At 42.3% G+C, this 20,208-nt stretch overlaps 1 protein-coding gene across 7 annotated transcripts in view; it reads left to right on the forward strand.

The window, feature by feature from the left end:
- The first annotated feature begins 2,305 nt into the window (after positions 1-2,305).
- The window catches only part of LOC103182833 (dual specificity protein phosphatase CDC14C), a 71,122-nt gene continuing 53,219 nt past the window's right edge, over positions 2,306-20,208 (forward strand). For 3 of the 7 annotated variants that reach the window (XM_007899985.2, XM_007899986.2, XM_007899987.2), the window contains exon 1: positions 2,306-2,610. In XM_007899985.2, coding sequence (XP_007898176.2) covers positions 2,457-2,610 — 154 coding nt within the window. In that variant the 5' untranslated portion in view covers positions 2,306-2,456. The remainder of the gene's footprint in view (positions 2,611-20,208) is intronic. The other 4 variants (XM_007899988.2, XM_007899989.2, XR_488355.2 and 1 more) reach the window with 2 other exon arrangements.

A 20,208-nucleotide genomic window follows, 5' to 3' on the forward strand; every position in this document is an offset into this window, starting at 1 on the left:
TGGGAGCTGGATGGAGTGTACGGAGGAGGTGATGGACGGTAGAAAACAGTGTTTTTGGATTGTTTTGAGCCTCCAGGATAGCTTTGGAGTAAAAGTCAGTTTGGGCTTATGAAAGGGAGAGGTGGTAGGTGCGGAGGTGCTCGAGCCACAGATGGCGGTGAATTGTGAGGCTGGATTTCTGCCATCTGCATTTCAGGGTCCGGATTTGGGTTTTTGAGTGAGCGGAGATGACTGTTGTACCAGGGGAGCGGGTGGGTTTGGAAACAGCCCTGGATTTCAGGGGAGACAGGGAATTAAAGGATGTGGCGAGATGGCCGTTCAGCAGCTTGATGGCTGCATCAGGATCACTGCGGGTGGAGGTCCAGAAGGAGAGGAGATCCGAGGAAGAGAGGGCATTTGCGAGGGACTCAGGGGGAAGCTTTTTCCAGGGGCGGCAAAAGATGGTGGGCTTGGAAGGGGGAAGTGGGATGCGGGAGGAGAGGGAGATGAGGAAGTAGTCCAAGGTGGCCTTGTCTGTGATAGACAGGTCGGAAATGTCAAGGTCATGTGTGATGATGAGGTCGAGGGGAGGTAGCCATGGTTGTGGGTCGGCGAGTTGATGTGGACGGTGAGGTTTAGGGAGGAGAGGAGGGCAGTGACATCCGAGGAGTTGGTGCAAGGGGAGTTAAGGTGGAGGTTGAAATTACCCATTATGAGCAGGTATTTGGTACGGAGGGACAGGGATGAGAGGAGGAAGGAGCCAGGAGGTTTGGGGGGAAGGACATCTCAATGACAGAAAGTGCTTACCTTAGCTGGAGGATACCCGAAAAATGTAAATCCTGTGAAGCGCTTTGAGATTTCCTCCTTGTGTTAAAGGCTCTGTATCAAGCACGAGGATTATTATCACTTAATTATCCTTCTTGTACAGAAAAAAAACTTCCCGATGCCTGTTCTGAAAAAAATGCCCTTCAAGCAGCAGGATCCTGCCTTGAGTTATCTGACAATAAGTACTCCGAGCCGCTGCCCTGCATGAAGAGTGCAAGTTGTTGTATTTCAGGGCTTTGGGACATCCTCCTGACCAGAAAGGTGCTATACAAATGCAATCTGTTGTTGTTGTTGCTGCATTGTGCCCAGCTCTGATTCAATGTTATTTTGGAGTACTGTAGCTCAGTGGTTAGAGCGCTCGCCTCACAAGCGAGAGACCTGGGTTCAATTCCCGCAGGTCGAAACCTCGGGCAAGTTTCCCTCCTCCACACGCCTGATAATAATCCCTCAAGAAAAAAAAACAATAATAAATTGGCTGCTCAATCCACGACTGTTTGTGGGACACTGTTGTGCGCAATTGACTGCTGCGTTTTGCTCACAAAATATACAGTCAATTCACTTTACAGTCTGTTCTGCGAAGTGCTTTGAGACGTCTCGAAAAGACGTGAAAAGCGCTACATCAAATGCAAGGGTTATTATTATTATTATTATTATTATTATTATTATTATCATTTTCAAGCCAGGGCTGCTTGTTGAGGAGGTGGGAGAACATTCCTGGGATGAATTTTTCTGCAATCGTTTTCTTTTGGAGGAGGAGAAGGAGGAGGAGGGGAGTGGGGTAAAGATCCTGAAGCTCACTCTCATCCTGTTGCTGACCCAATAACTTCAGCGTGAGCTTGGTCTGGTTCCCCAGCCTCTGTCAGTCAGTCAGTCAGTGAGAGTGAGAGTGAGTGAGTGAGAGTGAGTGTGAATGAGTGAGAGAGAGTATGTGAGTGAGTGTGTGTGAGTGTGAGAGTGAGTGAGTGTGTGAGTGGGTGAGTGAGAGAGTGAGTGTGTGAGTGTGTGTGAGAGTGAGTGAGAGTGTGTGTGAGTGAGAGTGAGTGTGTGTGTGTGAGTGAGAGTGAGTGTGTGTGAGTGAGAGTGAGTGTGTGTGTGAGTGAGAGTGAGTGTGTGTGAGAGTGAATGTGTGTGAGTGAGAGTGAGTGTGTGTGAGTGAGAGTGTGTGAGTGAGTGTGTGTGAGTGAGAGTGAGTGTGTGTGTGTGAGTGAGAGTGAGTGTGTGTGAGTGAGAGTGAGTGTGTGTGAGTGAGAGTGTGTGAGTGAGTGTGTGTGAGTGAGAGTGAGTGTGTGTGTGTGAGTGAGAGTGAGTGTGTGTGAGAGTGAGTGTGTGTGAGTGAGAGTGTGAGTGAGTGAGTGCTGAGTGTGAGTGAGTGAGTGCTGAGTGGTCACAGCGCGCAGTGTTGGCTGTTCGGGAGCCGCGTTTGGAGGAGGAAGGACGCGGCTCTGCAAACTCGCAGCACAGCACAGCCACAGCAGCAGCGGCACAGCAGAGCAGAGCCGCGGCACCAGTTGCAGCGGCTCTCGGTGTGGGTTCGGGGCTGTCAATGGGTTTAATAAATCCGCCATTTTCACACTGGCCGCGGGTTTGCGAGTGTGTGCGGCAGCCGCGGTCCGGATGTGTGTGAAGCCGCTGCCCGGGGGGGGCCGCCGGCCATGAAGAGGAAAAACGAGAAGCGCAGGGGCTGTGTGCCCAAGCGGCGCTCCCTCAGCAGCAGCCCCGGCCCCGGCCCCGGCCCCGGGCAGGGACAGGGACAGGGAGAGGGGCAGCTGCCGGCCCCCGGCACTGATGTCTACAGCAGAGTGCAAGGTGAGAGAGAGAGAGAGAGAGGGAGGGAGGGAGAGAGGGGAGAGGGGCAGCTCCCCCCCCCCCCTCACTGCCTGCCCACCTGCCCACCTGCCCGCTCGGCTGGCACGAGAGGCATTGCCAGCAGCGCCTGGCAGCGCTCCAGCAATGCACGGTCCCGCCTCCCCACTCCTCAGGTTATTGCCGTTGGCAATTGCCGGTGAAGTGCAAACATTTTGCTATATATATATATATATGTGTGTGTGTGTGTGTGTGTACCAATGTTTCCACCCAATCTGTTATCTATTTGTTTATCATCTCGGTGTGTTTTTTTTGCAGTTCACTGATTTTTGCTGTTGTTGTTGGGTTAAATGGTAATAATAATAATATATATACTGTATATATATATATATAATGCTTCCACCCAATCTATTTATTTATTCTTTCATTGGTATTTGCATTTCATTCTTGTATTGTTGTTGTTGTTGTTGTTATGGGGTTACATGAATATATGGATGGCCACACTTCAAAGTGGGTGCTCTTCCCCCTGGGGGTGGGGATGCGGAGAGGTGGGAGGGGGAGAGTAAGCAAAAAATAGAGGTATTGCACTTCTCACTCTATCTGCTCTGATGATGGTTCAAGCAGCGCAACTGCCAAAACCAATGGGATGCACACTCAGCAATAACTTGCGTTTATATAGCGCCCTTCACGGTGGCGGAGTTTGACGCCAAGCCGGGGGGGTGGGGGGGGGGTGGGGGGTGGGGAGGAGGAGGTAACCGTAAGTGAGGTAGAAGAGGAAGGTCTTCAGTTGTGATCGAAGAAGGGGGCAACGTGAAGGGATTGGGGGAGAGAGTTCCAACGCTTTGGGGTGTCGTGGTAGGTGCGGGTATGGAGTATCTGGCTATTGAATCTGGCTATCTGGCTGTACGTAGAATATGCGGTGCTTTACTTTCAGATCAAGGTTCGTCAAAGGGACCATATTAAATTCCTAGGTTTTCAATGACTGAACACCAGGAGAATTAGATTTTATATCTTGAGTACATTTGCCCTATTATATATAATGATAAAAAATAATCGTTGCATTTGATATAGCGCTTTTCACAGCTTCCAGACGGCTCAAAGCGCTTCACAGAATATACTGTAAACTGAATTGACCGTATATTTGTGGGCGAAACGCAGCAGCCAATTGCGCACAGCAGTGTCCCACAAACAGTCGTGGATTGAAGTGACCAATTTATTATTGTTTTTTTTTCTTGAGGAATTATTATCAGGCGTGTGGAGTAAGGAAATTTGTCCAAAGTTTCGTTCTGCCCGGAATCGAATCCAGGTCTCTCGTTTGCGAGGCGATTGCTCTAACCACTGAGCTACAGGACTTCCATGATATATATGGAAAGTGAATCTAAAGGAGAATAGTTTGGGGGATGGAAACAACATTGCTCATGATTTTCATGGTGATAGTGTTTTTACAAGTTATTTATTTGGTGTGTATTGCAGGTTGTAAATTCTTTTTAAAAATCCTCATTGAATGTATTGCAGAAATGGAGTGGTGTTCTGCTAGTAGGTATAATTAAAATAATCACACTGCTACAGTTGGAGGGGAATCATTCAGTCAAAAGGCTTCCAGGGCTGGTTTAGATAGAGTTACCTATTGTTAGGTGAGTGCCATATTTGTTTGGCCCCACTGGTGTCACTTCTGGTGTCACTGTGAAAAGTGACAGGAAAGCACAGTTCAAGCTGTATCAGGCACATTAGAAACCTGTGCTAAAGATAGATTCCAAGAAGTTACATTTGTGGAATATTCTATGTTCCCAGTGTATTTTATTATCAACAAATCCAAGAGGGAATTAGATAGCTATTTAGGGTTTAATTGAATTGAGAGGGAATGAGAGATGAAATAAAATAATCCTACAGTACTTTAACAGGGACTGTCCAGATTAGCTATAATGGTCTTCTTGTCTTGAGCATCCCTGTGTTTTTCTTCTCGAAACCCTGATTCACGCTGGGATACAGATGCACAGTTGTTGGTTAGCCTGCGGTTGATCGTCATCCAAGTGAACATTCTTCATGTGTGAGCCCAGATAGTGAGTGACTGAGTGTCCCTTCCTTAGACCAGTGCTGCTGAGTAAAATGTTAGCGTTCCAGCTGAGATTGTCTAACTGAGCACTGTCTGAGGATCAGACCCCAGGACTTTCCTGATCTGCTTTGCACACTAGGTGGTGGCTTTACCAGCTGAGCTATCAGGAGCACTAATAGTGCCATTTGTAGTGGCGAATAAGAGCTGTAAAATGTATTCATTTGGCTTCCATTTCCTACTTTCAAAACAAAATTCATCATTTCCCAATATAACTGCTAAATTAATGAAGTTACGTTGAGAAAATGTAAAGAGTGCAATGGGAATGAAAAAGGTCTGTACCCCCGACATGAAACTGTGTCTTCTGCACATTACTTTACCTCATGAGACCTTGATCATGGCCCTCAAATCTACTCAGAGCTGATGTATACGTGAGTTGCCCTACAGAAAGCAGTTTAATTTGGGTGGAGGGGGTGGGAAGACTTTTCTGGCTGTTAAAGACATTAAATGTTCAGTACTTTTTCAACCCCACTCGGTGAGTCTAAATGTATATGTAGTGTAATGAGTTCTAATTCTGGTTGGATAACTCCATTACAAAAGTTGCTGTTACATGCAGATTTTTCCCATTCCTGCTTCATCACTCAGTATGGAATCCACAGCGTGAAGTTTGCATCAAAGAGTACATGCTCATTGGAGTTTTTTTTAAAAAAAACTGTCTCCTGGGCAGATGCAGGCAAAGCAAGGCAAATGCCATTAACATTTTGAAAAACAACAAAGTATCAGACAGTTGGTTCCCTATTGTGAAGTGTTATGTGAGATCTTATTGTAACTGGTAAAGGTTTTGGCAGATCCTGAGTTGGAGTTTGTCAGGCTGCCATTGAATTCTAACTATCGCAAAGCCCACCCCAGTAGGATGCATTTGAATTCTGGTACAAGTTCAGAGTGTGAAATTTAGCATATTGGAACCAGATTACTGCAGATTTCAGATTTGTTCCAGTTCGAACTTGGTAAAGAGTGGAAATGTTGTGTGCGAATGTGAATATATATATATGTATGGGTGCATTAGTGTGCGTTTGCTTGTGTGTGTGTGTGTGTGTGTGTGTGTGTGTGTGGTGGTGGGGGGGGGGGGGGGGGCGGGGGTGTAGGTGTTAGCATTCGTTATTGAGAATTCTTTTTTTTTACAGTACTGTTGTATTATTTGGTGAGAGGTTTGCTGGTGAAACTGTATTGCAGAATTAATTCCCTAACTGTTAAAATGTAGAACAATAAACAACAGTAAATTGGATTCATATAGCGCCTTTCACGTTGGGAGGATGCCCCAAGGCACTGGACAGTCAAGGGTTTGTACCCGAGCTGTGGATTGGAGTCAAGAAAGGTGAAGGGCAAGTGGTGGGATTTGGGAGGATGATTGAAGGCACGATCGAAGGTGGCAAAGGAGTGGGTGAGGTGAAGGGACTCTGGGATGGACTTCAAGAGGGTGAGGGCAGAAAGGCTGAAGGTCCGACCATCGATGGTGGAGTAGGCAGGGAGGGTGACATGGAGCAGGTCAGTGCCCGCCAAGCAGCGGAAGCACTGGTTGGTAATGTTTTTGTAGGTTTAGTAGTCTGATAGAAATTATGTATCAGAGAAGTGAGTTAAAATGAATAAAATTTTAGAAATCAGTCAGTCCAAATAGAGAAATACCTCCCAAGATCTACATATGTATGCACAAATTGATTTGTGTATGTAAAAAATAATTTAATGCACCTTTATTTCTCAAGAGATAAATATTTATTGTAGATTTGGTTTGCTTAAGAATAATAATAATAATCCTTGCATTTGATATAGCGCCTTATCATGTCTTCAAGACGTCTCAAAGTGCTTCACAGAATATCCTGTAAAGTGAATTGACTGTATATTTTGTGGGCGAACGCGGCAGCCAATTGCACACAGCAGTGTCCCACAAACAGTCATGGATTAAATGACCAATTTTTTTTAAGGAATTATTACCCCGGAAAAGCGATCAGCCAATCAACTAACAAACGGGTTCCTACTTATTGCTCGGTAAACTGAGATGTGTGCAGTAAGGAAACGTGCCCAACGTTCCGCCCGGCCTGGGAATTGAACCCAGGTCTCTCACTTGTGAGGCGAGTGCTCTAACCACTGAGCTACAGGACTCCACAGTCCTGATTTGTCCAAAATACAACTCAAGAAGCTGATTGTCAAAGAAAACTCCTGATGCATTAGGTGAGTGACAACAACAACAACAATAAATTTCATTTACACAGCGCCTTTCATGACGGGAGGACATTCCAAGTCGCTGGGACATGATAGTGTAGCAACTGATTACGCAAAACCCAAACCAGACAGCAGAAATACTAATCTGCCATTAATTACCGTATATTTTTTTCAAACAATGACAGACAACAATAATAATTATAATAATACTGTTAAAAAGCCTGCCAGTACTATAATAGATCCTATCACTCACTTTTCTCATTTCATCTGCAGAGCACGAACGGTTACAAAGGGGGATGTGTTCTATTTGCCGAGAGCAGGCATTGGAGAGATCCTGAGCAGCATTTTGTCCCTACTTTGTATTACGGGTGCGCTGCTTGCTGCTGTCTAAATTGTATGCAAATCTCGGAGGTTATCAGGTTTTAAATTCAATTGTTGCGTTCAATTATTTTGTGGAGTCCTGTATCGTAGTGGTTAGAGCACTCGCCTTGCAAGTGAGAGGACCCGGGTTCAATTCCCGGGCAAGGCGAAACCTTAGGCAGGTTTCCTTATTCCACATGCCACTGCTTACCTAGCAGTAAGTAGGAACCTGTCTTTTAGTCATTGGCTTCCTGGGGGTAATGATCCCTTCCAAAAAAAATAATAATTTGGTCACTCAATCCATGACTGTTTGCAGGACACTGCTGTGTGAAATTAGCTGCTGTGTTTCGGCCGACAAAACATACAGTCAATTCTCTTGACAGTATATTCTGCGAAGCGCTGTGAGACGTCTCAACGATGTCCTCCCGACGTGAAAGGCGTTGTTGTTGTTGTTGTTGTTGATGTGATAAGGCGCTATTATCAAATGCAAGAATTATTATTATTGTTATTATTCACTCAGAAAAAAAAGGATAATCTTTGCCACATATAAGACACCAACTAGAGTAGTCACAGAAAACTGTCATTAGGAGTCTCCTAATTTAAAAGATAACACCCCCCAACTGTGTTGACATTTCCAGCTTCCCTGTCTATTTCACCCAGTAGGATTATAGCAGGGCGTCATTCTGTGAGCAAAGGCTGCTAATGACATCTTCAAATATGTAACAGTAAGCTCTCAGTGAGGGGAAAACGCTTCATTTAAAGTTTATTTTCAGTCTAGAAATAAAATCATACAAACAAGTTGCTGTCAAGGACAAGATAGAACTTATTAAAATGTTTTGCGTATTAAATGGAAACCCATTTTCCTTTTTACTTGATTGACATTACGCTGATTGTCTGTGCATTGGTGTAGCAATCTGTTGGGACATGTGTCAGTACCTTCATGCGCTAATGTGGAGAGACTTGGGTATGCTACCCCAGTGATATAGTATTAGTAAATTGCTTACGTTAATCTGGCGACACGTAGGTCAATGGCTTTGCAAGATAATGTGCTGGAACATGGATCAGTGTTTATACCTCTTGAAACAGAATTCCTGCATCATTGGGAAAACAGCCCCCACACTTGCACGGTAAAGAGGGAAAATTAGAAGGTGAAGTTATTCTAGACTGCTCAGGTGCGCCTCTAATACAGTATCAGGTTGTGATGTAGAAGCCTTGTTTGCATCAATGTGTGCACTTGTGATCTTGTCCCTCTGAATTAAAATCACCTTCTCACATGAGGTCATTTCAGGGGCATATGGCAAACATCAGTAGCTGAACCTCGAACACTGAGGCCAATTACAGCAGCCTAACTGCTACCTTAGCTGAGGTCAGTTAACTTGACAGTCTGGGATTTGAACCTGCAATTTATCAGTGTAGCTCAGTGCTTTACCACTGGACTATCAATGGAGGGTGGCTACAAGTGCAGTGTTTAAAAACTATATAGTATTTTAAATTATTAGGAAAATCACACTGCTAGAACATGACTGAGAAACCGAACAGTGCCTGATATCATTCAGGAGCAGACTTTGAACCAAGGGCTACATAGGAACTGGAAAAGGTCATTTTGCCCACAAAATATACAGTCAATTCACTTTACAGTATATTCTGTGAAGCTCTTTGAGATGCCTCCGAGATGTGATAAGGCGCTGTATCAAATGAAAGTATTGTATTATTATTCAGACAGTCAGGATTGCTCTGCCATTACCATTATGTCTATGGCAACTCTTTGATTGCAGTCACCTGCCTTTTCTCTGTAGAACCCACTAGTCACTGGAAATCCGATTGCATGAGAAATTATAGACTGTTCTGGGCCTTGATAACAGGGCATGTTTTAACATATAATGTAATGGGTAAAATTCCCACCGGCCCCATGAATACCCCAGCAGTAATTTAAAAATGCCCCACCAGTAATTGCCCTTCCATAATAATAATGTCATGACAGTTTCATTGGTGCTCGCCAAGTGGTCACCATTTAGTCAGTTTTACAGAATATTATTTGATAATTAAAGATGTTATATGATTATTATAATAAATAATAATCCTTGCATTTGCTATAGCGCTTTTCACGTCTTCTAGACGTCTCAAAACGCTTCACAGAATACACCGTAAAGTGAAACGCAAAATAATGCAGACGCTGGAAATCTGAAAACAAAAACAGAAGTTGCTGGGAACACTCAGCAGGTCAAGTGAGTATCTATGGTGAAAGGAAAGTGAATCAACATTTCGGGTCCACGACCCTTCGCCAAAACGTTTACTCACTTTCCTTTCTCCATAGACACTGTAAAATGAATTGACTATATTTGTGGGTGAAACGCGGCAGCCAATTGTGCACAGCAGTGTCCCACAAACAGTCGTGGATTGAAGTGACCAATTTATTATTGTTTTTTTTCTTGCGGGATTATTATTAGGCGTGTGGAGTAAGGAAACTTGCCCAAGGTTTCACCCTGCTTGTATTACATATTAGATTCCTGCTTTCATATTATTTTATTCATTCTAAGGTTGCGTCATCTGCAGAAATTTGTTTTTAACATTTCTGGATGCAGGAAAAAAGTGCCCCATTGAATTCAGTCCCCTCCAGTGAAAATTCCTTTTTAAAAGTGCCCTGATCTGATTACAAGTACAAAAAGGCAGTGGCAGGTTGCTTGCAAGGGGGATTGTGTGATACCAGAGAGAGTCAAGGAATGAGGAGTTGAAGGAGTTCATTCGAATATTTTCCAATAGCTTGGGATCTGATTGAAGCACAAGGCAGAAATATACATTCTAAACTTATAAATACATTGTAAATATACAAAAACTAGGAAACTAAACAGAAACTGTGCAGGAATTTGTAATCTCAAGCCCCCTCTCCCCCCTCCACATACATAGCACAATCTATATTTGGGTCTGAACTGGTGCATTGACCTATATTTTTGGGGGAAATGGGAAATGGGAAGACGACATTGTGGAAATTACTTGCATCCAGGTGTCGTGTGCCAAAAAAGCATCAGCAAATGGGTCTGTGGAAATTCACACCCGAGTCACTTACAATTTCAATTTGGACAGTTCAAAGCTGGAATCAACTATTGTTTCAGTAGCAGCTGAGCATTGAGCTTTTTTTTCCAAAAAATTTTCCCTACCTTCTGTCCTGAAGGCATTGACCCTTGCTGGAGTATGATTTCAAGGGCACCAGCACCAGTCCCGTAACTTGCCCAAATGCCGTTTCTTCTTGTGTGAGTCCTGACATTGAGTTTCAAGAGGTATCAAACCAAAGCTCCGTGCTGTCCTTAACTGATACCCACATCCACCATCCAGCAGGGGTCACCAGATAGTAATCAGGATAAGAACCATTAACTGATTTTCATCTTCCCGGCCAGGACATGCTAACTTAGCACAGAAGAGCTTTGAAACCTGAACCAACCTTTTTGGATTGTTACGACAATGCCTTCACCCATTTCTTCTCAGCCACCAGGGGAGCTCTCAGTACTAAGCTTTACCAGCTCGGCACATCTGTAGAGCAACCCTGCAGAGGCATTTAAAAGGCCTGAATGCTGGATCGCCCAACAAATTGAGGAAGCAATGGGGGAAATCAAAATAGATGAAAAGTGGACGTTAAAGATCCCGTGGTGCTATTCGAAAACAACAGTCCTGATCACAATTGTTCACTTCACGGCTGTTTGTGGGACATTGCTTGTGTGCAGTTTGGTTGCCATATTCGTTTGCAAGATACACAAAATAACACATACACAGTACACAGCAAGATACACATATACAGCAAGATGCACATATACAGTATGTATATGTGACGTGCTTTGAAATGTTCTCCTGAGGTGATAAGAAACCATATCGAATGAATTATTATTATTGAGATACAAGTATTGTCTTACAAATAGATATTTACTCCTCTTTGCTGTCCTTTGGATTGAGATGTCTAACCTCGTGCCTGTTTGGCTGGTTAGATAAGATTTCAAGATACTGTTCATTCAGAAAAAGAAAGGAGTTTCTCCCAATGTCCTTGCCAACAATTTACCAGATAAATTGGTCATTTACCTTCTGCTTGTTAGCGGGACATCCTAGCACAAACAATAGCATTGTTTGCTTCCAGAAATAGTCTTCACACTTGACATTAATTATTTGTGAAAAACATTGTGAAACGATACATTTCAATGTGAGAAGGCACCATAAAAATACAAGTTCTTTCTCGGACTCTGACACTTTGCTCTCTTTTCATCTGAACTGGTTGCTAGGCTGATGCTTATTTGGCAGCGTGATTGAAATTCAATTTGTAACATCATCAGAGTTTCTCATTGAAAATGGGATGGAAAGGCAAACATACAGGACACATCAAAGTTGAAAGTACATATTCAGCAGTTCATATCTTTGAGTATTATATTTCACCCACTCGAAGCATTTGCAATTAGTAATTTATACTGATATATTTTTAAGTGCTGTAATAATAATAATAATCCTTGGATCTGATACAGCACCATATCACATCTTCCAGACATCTCAAAGCGCTTCACAGAATTTACTGTAAAGTGAATTGACTTTATTTTATGGGTGAAACGCGGCAGCCAATTGCACAAAGCAGTGTCCCACAAACAGTTGTGGATTGAGTGACCAAATTATTATTTTTTTGAAGGAGTTATAACCACTGGAAAAGCGATCTGCCAATCAACTAACAACCAATTTCTACTTACTGCTTGGCAAACAGAGGCATGTGTGTGGAGTAATGAAACTTGCCCAATGTTTTGCTCTGACCTGCCTGGGAAACTTGCCCAATGTTTCGCTCTGACCCGCCTGGGAATCGAACCCAGGTTCTCTCGCTGGTGAGGCGAGTAGTCTAACCACTGAGCTACAGGACTCCACAGAGATGGGGGTTCTGTAATATCCAGAAGTGGGGTCTTAATGGCAGCCTGGAGTGGGTGGGGGTCCCACACGCTGCTGTTCTAGGTTCCTCACCATTGACTATACTGTATTGTAATTTTGTTAGAAGGATCTTCCATAAAATGACTGCCATCAGTGGGAATCTCATTTTTTTTTACTTAGCAGTGAAGCAATGTCGGGGTTTATTTCTGGGCTATTAGTGAGTTATTGTAATATATTGTATTTACTTATTCACTCAAGATTCTTCCTCTCGTTTACTCATTCATTTGATTATGCAGTGAAAAGGGAGATGTTATAGAGTCATGTCCAATAGGTAAAAAAATGCATTTGATTGGGGTCTAGGGGTTAATTTTAAATCTGGAGTTTTGTGCATTTTTTTTCTGCATGGTTTCCTTCATCAATTTCTCCCTTCCCCTCTGCAGACTCCTTTTTCCTTCTCCTGGGATACAGGTTCACTGGCACCAAATGTTCTCTGGTACTTCACCCACATGGCTGTTATTATCTGTCAGCCTTGATAGTACGTCAGACGATTATGATTACTGGAGTTCCAATGGAGGCAATAGCGCCGTCTTAGATTTGATCAGCAGAATGGACGCTCATTATGCTGTAATACCTATGATTCTCTGATTCTTATTTCGCTCCCCTTTCGCTTTGGAGTTGTACTGCATATGATCTTTGCCGAAGATAATGGAGCTGTAAATCTGCACTTAATTCCTTTCTGTATTCAGCTCCAAGAAGGTGATCATGAACTGATTGCTGTCACTGGCACCTTTTCTTTGTCCCTTCCCCAGACCCTCATTGAAACAAAGTGCCTGGTCTTCACTGGATGCACTATGATTCTATCAATTATTACCATCTGTTTATTGATTTGGCAAGTAAAGCTGAGTAAAGCTGAACTCGCGACATTAGCTGTTGGGCAAACAATGACTTTCAATTGCAAGTTAGCAGGACATTGGCTTTTTACAGAACAAAAACAAGCATCACAGATTTTATTATTGACCGTCTCCCATCCACAAGTCCGTTTGGTTTGATAAATATCAAACGTGTTGTCAAATTCATCTCATGGTGTCCATTATATTGATAAAGAGTCTTCCATAAAAAGCTCACAGCTCGGGTATTAAATGTGTTTAAAGACTGTGCGAACCTCAATTACCACTAGCTAATTGAAGATGTCAATTAACTATTACTTGCTTCCACTTAATGGCTGGAATTTAAACTTATTAGTCATTAGTTTGACTCCTATAATAATAATAATAAACCTTGCATTTGATATAGTGCCTTATCACGTCTTTGAGACGTCTCAAAGCCCTTCACAGAATATACTGTAAAGTAAATCGACTACATATTTTGTGGGCGAACCACAGCAAACAATTGCACACAGCAGTGTCACACAAACTGTGTGGATTGAGTGACCAAATTATTATTAAAAAAATTTTTTTGAGGGATTTTTAACCCCAGCGAAGTGATCCGCCAATCGACTAACAACCAGGTTCCTACTTACTGCTAAGTAAACAGAGGCGGTGGAGTAAGGAAACATTTCGCCCTCCCTGGGAATCGAACCGAGGTCATCTCGCTTGCGAGGCGAGTGCTCTAACCACTAAGCTACAGGATTACTACAGGATCATTAGAGACAGTGCTAGCAGATTGGACCTGGTTGAAAGCCTGGGTATTAATGTGAGGTAAAACCTACATTATAGGAATAAATTACATTTCCTTAGTTCAACATCTGTGCAACAATTTAACTACATATGAAGATTTTAGCACATTTTATGCTGGTACAATAGCTTTAATTGCTTTGCTTCCCTAGACTCGGACGTAAAAGTTACTGAAATGTTAATTATAGCCATTTTAATACTATCGAGGTACTGTAGATGAGTAACCACACGGAACTATTTAAGCACCCTATAAATCAAAAGTTATTGCTTTTGTTTTGTCATTTGTTGCTGCTCTTTAACTGGAAATGTAAACCATGCACTGTGGCTTTCAGGATAAAGTGAATACACTTTATAGCTGGAGTGCTGTAATTCAATGGAACTACAGCACTTCAGCCTTTTTCCTCATAAGCAAGAGACTGGGTTTGATTGCCAGTAGGGTGAAACGTTGAGCACGTTTCCTTACTCCAAGTGCCTCTGTTGACATGGCAGTAAGTAGGAACCCGAATGTTAGTCGATTGGCGGATCGCTTGTCTGGGGGTAATAATTCATTCAAAAAAAATAATGATAATAAATTGGTCACTCAATCCATGACTGTTTATGGGACACTGCTGTATGCAATTGGCTGCTGTGTTTTACCCACAAAATATACAGTTAATTCACTTTACTGTATAATCTGTGAAGCGCTTTGAGACATTTTGAAGATGTGATAAGGCGCTATATCAAATGCAAGAATTATTATTATTATTACACTGGAGACAGTACTATACCATCACTGGCTTTGCAATGAGGGTCTTAATGCTCTCTGGTCCTAGTGTAGCTTTAACAACAACAACAAAATTACATTTTTAAAGCGCCTTACATATCGGGAGGATGTTCCATTTGTTTAACAACAACAACTTGCATATATATATATATATATATATAGCCCTTCACACAGGATGGCGACTTCGAGCGGTAACAGTGGTGAAGCTATATTCCATTTAGCCCGTAGCCTGTAAGACTGTTTTGTGTTTAAGATTATTTAGGGTTCTGGAAAATTCTTAAATTCAGTCTTAAGTTGGAAGCCTTTATCTTCTTAAAAAGAACCAGCTTCATTTGTGGTGGAAGAAAAGGATGCTCCTTTTAAGTTTATTTCATGTATGAATTTGTTGTGGATCAGCTTTTGAAAATACATGTATCTTGAATCAGCCTTTCACTCTTCTCTGCTACCAGATAAAAATATCTGACTGAGATGAAGCTCACTCCTCCTTTATCTAAAAGGTCTGTATATGTTCATTCACAGCATGAAAGGATTCTCAATTCATCCCAACAATCTTATCTTTTTCTTTCATATTACAAAATAATTAAGAATTGTGTTACTGCCTGAAAGCGCACGTTTAAGTTTCTAGTTTCCAAATGCTTAAGAACTTTCCTGCCTAGGTCCTCGATTTTGAGTGAACAGAGAAACTTGGAGGTAAATACACAGAAGAAAAAGACAAGCTTTTCATCTCCAAAAATAACGTGGGAAGATTCCGCCTCATATAATTCAGAGGGAGAGTTAAACTGAGGATGGTAGTGGTTTTACATATATCGATGATATTACTGTATTAATTGTGTTTTGCGTATCCTTGTGTCTTGTGATACACATCCTCGTAAGCGCTCCAAGACACTACCCCGCATGAAGAACACTATATAAATGAACTTGTTGTTGTTTTAATTCTTCCTTATTCCCTATATGCAAACTTCCTTGATGGCTTATCACATGAATCCAAGGATGTACAAGTAAAAAGGTGTCACACACCATCTTTGGGTAAAATTTCTGTTTAGGGTTGCATGCCTTTGGCGATGCTGACCTTTAATTGGATTTCCCATTATAAAAGTCGCCCATTCGCCAAAGGTGTTGCGAGACGAATGAAATTTGTACCCAACCATGAGCAATCAGATTGGTGGGGCACAAATATCTTGGAATAGTGAACCTTGGTAATGAGGATAGTAATATTTACCCACTGAAAAAGAAGGACGTCCTCCCGAAGTAAAAGGGGCTATCTATATAAATGTAATTTTGCTGTTGTTGTTGAAATACAGTAAGACTACACTAACGAAGGTCGGCTCGGAGATGGCAGCTTATGGGATCTATTCAATCAATAAGCACTGATCCATTTGTTTCACATTCTGATACCAAGGTCAAATTACATTTTGAAGTTAATGACTAGAAGGTTTCCAGCCTGTTTGTCTTTCATATTTCTGGTTTCGGGCCAGATGTTTTCCTGAATCTGCTCACAAGTAGACTTTTCGTTTGCTTGGAGTTCCTATACTCTGCCCCGGATTTTCACCCCATGGCAATTGGAAGAAGGTCTTAGTTAGTTATCCCCAGCTAGTTTTATAGCTTGTCCCAGCTAGACACAACAATTTTTACACTGCTGCAGTTTTCACATAAGGTTCTCATTTATTATTGTGTATTCCTTCATGATGATGCAGTTACTTATGAAATAAATATAAACAGTGAACTGGACTGAAGCAGACATTTGTTGGAGGATAGAAGTTTAAATCTTGGATGACCTGGCGATGGAATGAGTTGTGGTTTGAACAATCTAAGAGTATCAGTGATATAGTTGACTTCAGCAAAAATGTACTGCCTGAGTGAAATAGATTTTATTTTAAATTGAGAAACATAGATGAAGGGCCAAGGTCCATCATATCGGAGACTTCCAAGGTTAAAAAGAGTTGGTGAAACAATTACATCATTTATGAAGAATGCACTGAAGGGTGTTTTGTGTTTCACAGATTCTCAGAATTAGATTACGTCATAACAGAACAACCAAAGTGATAATATGTTGTGAGATCTAGTTCTTAGTAACTTCTAATTGCACTTCCACTTTCGCATCCCCAATAGACTTCTGAACTTGCAGTAGCAACTAGAATTAAAACAAGATTATGCTGTTGGTTTGCTATTGGAGACGCTAGGAGCTTTACATGGTGCACAGCACAGAGAATAGGTAAACATACTCTATCTAACTTAGACTTGTGACATGGCTATTCTCTTTCTAAGCACTCAGGTATGAATTTTTGCCTGTTAAATAGCTACACGGATGTATTCTTATTTTGATTGACCGGCTGTATAGTTACAAGTACAAATGCAAGTAGCTTTAAGATTGTTTTGGGTTTATGAATATCGTGTTTAAGAAGCATTACAATACTTAAAGTACAATATTTAAAGTAAAATAAACAAAAAGCTGCTTTGGGGTCCCCTGATAGAGTAGTGACTAAGAACCCCACTCAGTGTTGAACTGAGGCATATCAGATCAGAAGATTGCGGCTTAATTCTACATCTATGTTGAATTAGCATAGACTGCAATTGGCCTTACTACTCAGGATTTGGGAGGGAATAATCAGCATAGTTCCAACTCTTGATCAGCCTCCAGTAATCTCTGTTGGAAAGTGCATTTGTGCGGAAATTGTCAAATAACCAATTGAGCTACAATGGGGTTGAAAATGCACTTGTCAGAAAAACAGCAGGGGGAAACGACACTTTGACACCAAACCTAAATTGAAAACTCCATGTGTGTGACGCCAACCGTGGGAACTCAGTTTGGAGTTGCATTTAAAGTGGATTAACGTCATGTACGTGGGGACACCCCGCTGGCACTTTTTACAATGTCAGGGAGTATTCCCACTGACAGTTTTTCCTACTGTCTAAGGTGACACGTGAATACAATACAATTCACATTTATATAGTGTGTTTCATGTTGGGATGTTGTTCCAAAGCGCGTACACAGTGCTGGATTGGCATCCTCGTTGGTAGTGGGAGGCAAGGGGGTGGGTCAGGGAAAGATGTCTGGAGCCTGGTGAAGGAAAGAACACAGGTTGCAAATTTTGGAGTGACTGCAGCTCGTGTAGTGAAGCGCTGGGAAGCTTGGTAAGCAGAGGGTTGGCGTAGTCAAGCTTAGAAGTGGTAAATGCTCGGATGAGGGTCTCAGCCGACAGAGAGGAGAGGTTGTGGCAGAGGCAGGAAATGTTTTGGAGGTCCGAGGGGAGAGGATGTGGCGGGGTGGGGAATGTTTTGAAAAATGCTGAGTTGAGCGGGGGACTGCTGGGGCCTAGGTAACCTAGCAGAAGTCTGTACTATCAGGAGAGAACTAGGAGAGAAAAGAGGAGAAAATTTGGGGTAAAAAAAATCAATAATTAGAGGTTAGAAACAATAATAAATGTCTGTCAGTATGTTTAAGTCAATAGTTCAAGCTCTGGGGGTTTTGTTGACATTCATAAATTGCTTAAGCTTCACTCTTGTGGTTTATGGTCCTTAAACTGCTCGATTTGAATTATTGCTTCGTAACTGACTGCCAGACATCTCTTACTCTATATGTTATTCTGTTCTCCAAACGTCTACTGAAAAAATTATAGTACCAGACATATGATGCCGCTGTTTATCAAGTCGAGCCCCGTGCTTGTCCGTTTAGCACAGTATTACACATTCTGATGCTTCTGTCACAAAAAACTCCATGAAAGGAATGAGTTCTAAACTATTAAAATACATTAGGAGATGACAGAAGAAATAAAACACACATTATGTATAAGTAAGAACTACAAAGTGTTGGTACAAGCAGTAATCTCAGGGTAAAATTACTATTGATAAACTGCTGTTAGCTGTGTAGTCAAGGTTTGCGATTTTTTAAATTCTCCATGGAATTTCCCCTTGTAACTTATTTTCTGGTAACCTTTATGTGGCACAATTAATGGGTTGTTTTGGTGTCAAAAAACATTAGATCAAAGCTACAGTAATTCAAAACATGTATTAATCTTGATAGCCTTGAACAGACTTCCAACCATCTGTTACCAAACATTCGAGTCTTGTCTAGCCCTTCATTATACATCTTGTGCAGAGTTTATCTTCCACTACTTTTATTCTCTATACTTTTTCAATATAGGTATGATAAAGCAGATTTATTTCAATAATAGTTCGGCTCATTTGGTAATCATTCTGGAAGATACAAGTTGAGTCCTGTAGCTCAGTGGTTAGAACACTCGCCTCGCAAGCGAGAGACCTGGGTTCGATTCCCAGCAAGAAGAAACGATGGGCAAGTTTCCTTACTCCGCACTCCTCTGTTTACCTCGTGGTAAGTAGGAACCCGGTCGTTAGTCGATTGGCAGATCACTTTTCCGAGGGTAATAATTCTTTAAAAAAAAGTAATAAAAATTGGTCGCTCAATCCATGATTGTTTGTGGGACACTGCTGTGCGCAATTGACTACCGCTTTTTGCCCACAAAATGTACAGTTATTTCACTTTACAGTATATTCTGGAAAGCTATTTGAGACGTCTCGAAGACTTGATAAGGCACTATATCAAATGCAAGAATTATTATTATTATTATAAGGGGCATCAGTCCCAATTGTTGAATTCTTATCAGTAACTGGGGCTTGCAGTGGACACCAACCTATCCTTGGACACTGTCCTAAAGGACCGCACAAAGAGGGGCCAAAGGGCAGTATGGTCATGTTTGTCTCTCTTCAAGGACAGCAAAGCCCTAATGCAGGTTAAGCTTCTGGACAATAAGACTTTTGTACAAATAGTTCTTCTTTCTGGATCTGAGCTCCTGGGGATGCAGCAGAGAGGCTTCCTCCGACCCAGGATCAAGCATTGAAATGGATTTGTGGCAAACATGGAAAGTGGCTGCAAGGAGGAAAGGCTCCAGCCTACACTGACCTTTCACTGAGTACCCTGGAGCTGGAGTCGGCTTTACAGTGGGCACATCTATTTGCTAAACTCTTTCACACAAGGACCTGGATAAGCAGCTGGTTCCAAGTAAGCCTGATACACGGCATTGGACTTGGACCTTAAGGTGGCTGGCACGTCACAAGCTGTCCTGCAAAGGCGCTCCCACACGCTAAAGGCAGATGTCCATCAGATAGATGATGAGGAAACTCTGAGGCTTCGGACGATGGTTCCTGGAAGGTGTTAACTGGAGTCTGCGTTTGTAAACATGCATTCTTACACCTAGGGGCTGGAATCCAACTTGATTGATTTGCAGACAGGCAAGTAGCTGCTCTCATGCTCTGCACCACCAACTGATAGAACTATTACTGGATGTGTGTACACGCTGTTGTCGGAACATGGTGCCAATGCTTTCACACATTTCATGCTGAGCTGTGCTGCCCACCAGGAAGCTCGCAAGGAGTTTCTGGTTCCTGCCATGCAACAACAACAACTTGTACTTATATAGTGCCCTCCACGCAGGGTAGATATGTTTGGCAACGGAATGTCAGAATCGAGCCAGTCCTCGGTAGTGGTCTTGGGTAGTACAGTTCCTGAGGCAGTTGGGCACACGGTATTCCAGGACACTGCTGATGACAGCACCGCCAGCCTGGCTATTATAATCAAGAGGACTTAGAAGGGCAGATCAAACACCGGGCACAGGGACTCTTGCCACTCAGCTCCTCTG

Source organism: Callorhinchus milii, unplaced genomic scaffold (genome assembly GCF_018977255.1).
Source record: "Callorhinchus milii isolate IMCB2004 unplaced genomic scaffold, IMCB_Cmil_1.0 Scaffold1, whole genome shotgun sequence".
In the NCBI taxonomy this organism is placed as follows: domain Eukaryota; kingdom Metazoa; phylum Chordata; class Chondrichthyes; order Chimaeriformes; family Callorhinchidae; genus Callorhinchus; species Callorhinchus milii.